The sequence below is a fragment of the Salvelinus sp. IW2-2015 genome, unplaced genomic scaffold, assembly GCF_002910315.2.
Source record: "Salvelinus sp. IW2-2015 unplaced genomic scaffold, ASM291031v2 Un_scaffold1540, whole genome shotgun sequence".
NCBI classification, from domain to species: domain Eukaryota; kingdom Metazoa; phylum Chordata; class Actinopteri; order Salmoniformes; family Salmonidae; genus Salvelinus; species Salvelinus sp. IW2-2015.
Genome location: NW_019942974.1, coordinates 127928 through 132899, shown reverse-complemented (window position 1 = coordinate 132899; position 4972 = coordinate 127928). Strand labels below are relative to the sequence as shown.

Sequence of the window (4972 nt, the reverse complement as noted above, 5' to 3'; positions counted from 1 at the left end):
GTGATATGATTCACCACACCCACTACGTTTACGATGGTTAATTTGACTCCAACGAACCCACTACGATGGTGATATGATTCACCACGACCCACTACGGTTACATGGTGACATGACTCACTACGACCCACTACGGTTACATGGTTATATGACTCCATACGACTCACTACGGTTACATGGTGATATGCCAAGGAGCACCAAAGATTACCTAACATAGGACATGGCTCACTATGACCCACTACGATTACATGGTTATTTGACTCAATATGACCCACTACGGTTACATGGTGATGTGCCAAGCAGCACCAACGAGGCGTCCGTCTGATCAGTTCTGTCCTTCTTCTCTCCTCTCCTCTCTCTCTCTGGCTCCAGAGGCCAAGTCGTGCCAGGACATCCAGTGCAGCCCGGGGAAGAAGTGTCTATGGGATGCCAGGATGAGCCGAGGCCGCTGCTCCCTCTGTGACGAGGCGTGTCCGGAGAGCCGGATGGACGAGGCGGTGTGCGCCAGCGACAACACCACCTACCCGTCAGAGTGTGCTATGAAGCAGACTGCCTGCTCTCTGCGAACGCTCCTGGAGGTTAAGCATTCAGGATCTTGCAACTGTAAGTAATCGCCACAGCAAAAGACAATTCCATGATCTTTCCCAACAATAATCCCTCCCTCGTCTCGTCTTGAGCCCCCGCCCCTGCAAACTCCTACTCCGCCCCCCCGTCCACCCACCCACCCGGCACAGCTCAGCTCAGCTTAACGCATCTGAAAGGACTTGAGAATGGGAGAAATTGCATGATGTTGTCTGTGTTGCTGGCTTCTCTAACAAAAAACAACAAATCTGCAAAAACAAACGAAAAAGTTAAAATATATATATATATCAACAGGTTAAGGACAGTTCAAAAGATAACTATTTTTTGGGGGGGGAGAGGTCGAGATGCTAACTCCATGAAACTAACAAGAGACTAACTTTTACAATTAGAACAGTGAAATGTTCAGTATTTAACATCTAGTTTGTGGTCATAATCTCATAGTAATCTGTTACATTTCACTTCCGTGCAGTTTTTTATTTTTTTTAATTGTCATAGTTATTATTTTATTTTTCATCTAGACAGACAGATAATGGTAATATCTTTACAGCTTCAACATTCCATGGTCACATTGCTAATTTTATGTTAATAATGCATCGTTTTTTCTTTTGGGGTGTAATCAATAAATTCAAAATAGACTATGTCTGTAACGGCATACACCTCTCTGCTAACATGTAAAAAGAGTCAGAATGAAAACACACACCTCTCTGCTAACATGTAAAAAGAGTCAGAATGAAAACACACACCGCTCTGTTAACATGTAATATAGAGTCAGAAATGAACACACACCCGTCTCTGTTAACATGTAATATATAGAGTCAGAATGAAACACACACCGACCACTCTGTTAACATGTATAGAGTCAAGAATAAAACACACACCCTCTGTTAACATGTAATATAGAGTCAGAATGAAAACACACACCACTCTGCTAACATGTAATATAGAGTCAGAATGAAAACATACCACCCTCTTGCTAACATGTAATATAGAGTCAGAATAAAAACAACACCCACTCTGCTAACATGTAATATAGAGTCAGAATGAAAAACAACAACCAGCTCTGTTAACATGTAATATTGAGTCAGAATGAAAACACACACCACTCTGTTAACATGTAATAGAGTCAGAATGAAAACACACACGCTCTGTTAACATGTAATATAGAGTCAGAATGAAAAACATACACACTCTGTTAACATGTAATATAGAGTCAAAAGAATGAAAAACTACCACCACTCCTGATTAACATGTAATATAGAGTCAGAATGAAAACACACACCGACTCTGTAACATGTAATATAGAGTCAGAATGAAAACACACACCACTCTGTTAACATGTAATATAGAGTCAGAATGAAAAAAACACACCAGTTGCAATAACATTCATAAAAGTGCATAAAAGGTGAAATTGTAAAAATTTGCTGCCGATATTATCCTAAGAAAATTATTTAAATTGAACCTCAACACAATACTACCCATTTACCTAACAATATTCTACGGCCTCCACCTAAAACTGGGGCTTCTAACCTGCCTATCCAAATGTGTCCCAAAAATAGCCTCCAAAGAAATGATAGAAATTCTACCATTCTTAAGCTCGACTATAATGTCAAAAAGAATGTCCTGAATAAATCAATCGAATTTTCATCCTGATGAATAAATCTGGATATCGTCCACTACCCCTTTACATGAATTTATATATGATGTCGGACCTGAACTACATTTTCTCGCACCTAAACTAACCATGAGATATAATATATGTTCCGCTGAACGTAAAAAACATTTCTTTCCAACTAAAACTTACATGATTATATATGATGTTCGACTGACCACATTCCTTCCACCCTAAACTACATATTATATATGGATGTCCGACCTGACTACATTTCTTCCACGTAAAAACTACATGATTATATATGATGTTCGACTGACTAACATTTCCTTCACTAAACCACATGATTATATAAAATGATGCTTCGACTGACTACCAATTTCCCCTTCCACGTAAACTACATGATTATATTAGATGTTCGACTGACTACATTTTCTTCCACTAAAACCTACATCATAATATAGGATGTCCGACTGACTACATTTTCTTCCACTAAACACATGATTAAATGATGTTCCGACGACCTACATTCTTCACTAAAAACTACATGATATATTATGATTCGACTGACCACAATTGCCTTCAACCTAAACTACATGATATTATATAGGATGTTCGACTGACTAACATTTCTTCCACTAAAAACTAACATGATTATATATGATGCTTCCGGACTACCTACAATTTCTTCCACTTAAACCCACCATGATTATATATGAATGTCGACTGACTAACATTCCCTTCCCAAATAACACTACGATGACGTGATATATGATGTTCGACTGACTACATTTCTTCCACTAAATTACATGATTATATATGATGTTCGACTGACTACTTTAATGTAAACGTGCCTTATTAAGGTACGTGTAGATTACAACTTCTCTAAAATGACCTTTGCCACGATCACCTCATGACAGAAGCATTTACCCTATAAAGCAGAAGTAGCAGCTTGCAGAAAAATGTTCTCTTATTTCTCCTCAGTCTCTTTCTACTTGTAGAAAATTAACATGTGTTCTATCCATCTATCTGACTGCTGTGTGTGCTGATTGTAATGAATGTTGTGTATCAGAATATATATAAATATAAAAACAAATCCCTTTTGGATTTGACGAGGTACTGCCTGTTTGTATTGTTGTCTCTCTTGCCTTTTACATTTCCAAAAATCTAAAGCTGTGTGGTTGGCCTGGCTCATGTCCTGCTTGATAGGGGTCATAGGTCAAACTGCTGTGACCCCAGAGAAACACTCCGCCCAATGGCAGCCACTGTACTGTGTCTGAGACAAAAGGAGACTTTAAAAAAATGAGAAAGCCATTGAATACCTCATACCCCCCCTGTAAGTATGGCATGGATGCCTCAGTGCATCGTAGACTGCCAAGTCCCCTCTCTTCCCTGAAACATGCCAACACCACCACGCTTTTTCTGTGGCTTTGTGCAGGGAGTGGGGGGGGGCTTTTGAGAATCTTCACTGAATATTGTTCTGCTGTGTTGCTGTTGTGCTCCTGATTCATACACCGGCTATCATATATTCTCCCATCTAGCCATAACAGAAGACCGTGAGGAAGAGGAGGAGGAGCAAGAAGATCAGGACTACATGGTTCGCATCCATCTGTCCCCCTTATTGGATGAATAGACTGTCTATCATATCCACCTGACCTCCTTATTGGATGGATAGGCTGTCTATCATATCCGCATGCTCTCCTTATTGGTTGGATAAGCTGTCTATCATATCCACATGCTCTCCTTATTGGTTGGATAGGCTGTCTATCATATCCACATGCTCTCCTNCATGCTCTCCTTATTGGTTGGATAAGCTGTCTATCATATCCACATGCTCTCCTTATTGGTTGGATAGGCTGTCTATCATATCCACATGCTCTCCTTATTGGTTGGATAGGCTGTCTATCATATCCACATGCTCTCCTTATTGGTTGGATAAGCTGTCTATCATATCCACATGCTCTCCTTATTGGTTGGATAGGCTGTCTATCTACCTGCCTGGTCTCCAAGAAGGGAACAGTCCTTGGGCCAGGTCTCATGTTGTCCATACTGTACAGTACATATGTATATGCTTATTTATACATATTGTTCAATTCTGCTAGATGTTTTATTTATACTGTGTTTTGTGTTTTTTTTTTAATATAATTTATACATTTACAATGTTCAGGATTACTATGTACCATGTTATTGTTACCACTTGTTTCTATTGGTTTCGTTGTCCTGTTTATTTTTTTTCCTTCATTTTTTTTATTTTTTATAATGAAGAAAAATATATTTCTCCAAAGAGAAGCGGTGTTATTTATTGAGTAAAGTATCCACCTCCATTCTGTAAGCTGTAATTGGCTTTCATGCTTCCCTGAGCTGTACTAACCTGCTCATGTTCTCACTGTTAGATATCTCAATTACAGATGTTTATCATTCACACATGAATACATGTTTAGCCTACTTTGTGTTTATTTATGGCGGGGGAGGGAATCTTATCTGTCAATCATTTATGTACAGAAATGTTTCTGCTTTTTTGTTGTTTAAACCCCATCATTATAACTCGCTAAAGGGACAGTTGTTAGGGTCGGATCTATTTTAATTACCAGTCGATTCAGGAAGTAAACCCAATTCCAAATGTTCCTCATTGAAGAAAATTGTAATTTCAGTGTACTTCCTGAATGGACTGGATTTGAAATGGAATTGAATTCCCGCTTGGTTATGAACACAGCATCAGTTACTCCCCTACAATGTGTTTCCCCAATGGAGATGTCTGTCTCACCCGGACAGAACATCACCCAG

General features: G+C 39.1%; 1 protein-coding gene across 1 annotated transcript in view; it reads left to right on the top strand.

Moving 5' to 3' along the window:
- The window catches only part of LOC112071180 (follistatin-A-like), a 10926-nt gene extending 5960 nt beyond the window's left edge, over nt 1-4966 (top strand). Inside the window, 2 exon segments of the mRNA XM_070439291.1 lie at nt 370-600; nt 3730-4966. Of these exon segments, the coding sequence (XP_070295392.1) occupies nt 370-600; nt 3730-3821 (323 nt within the window). The 3' untranslated portion in view covers nt 3822-4966.
- Nucleotides 4967-4972: the final 6 nt, after the last annotated feature.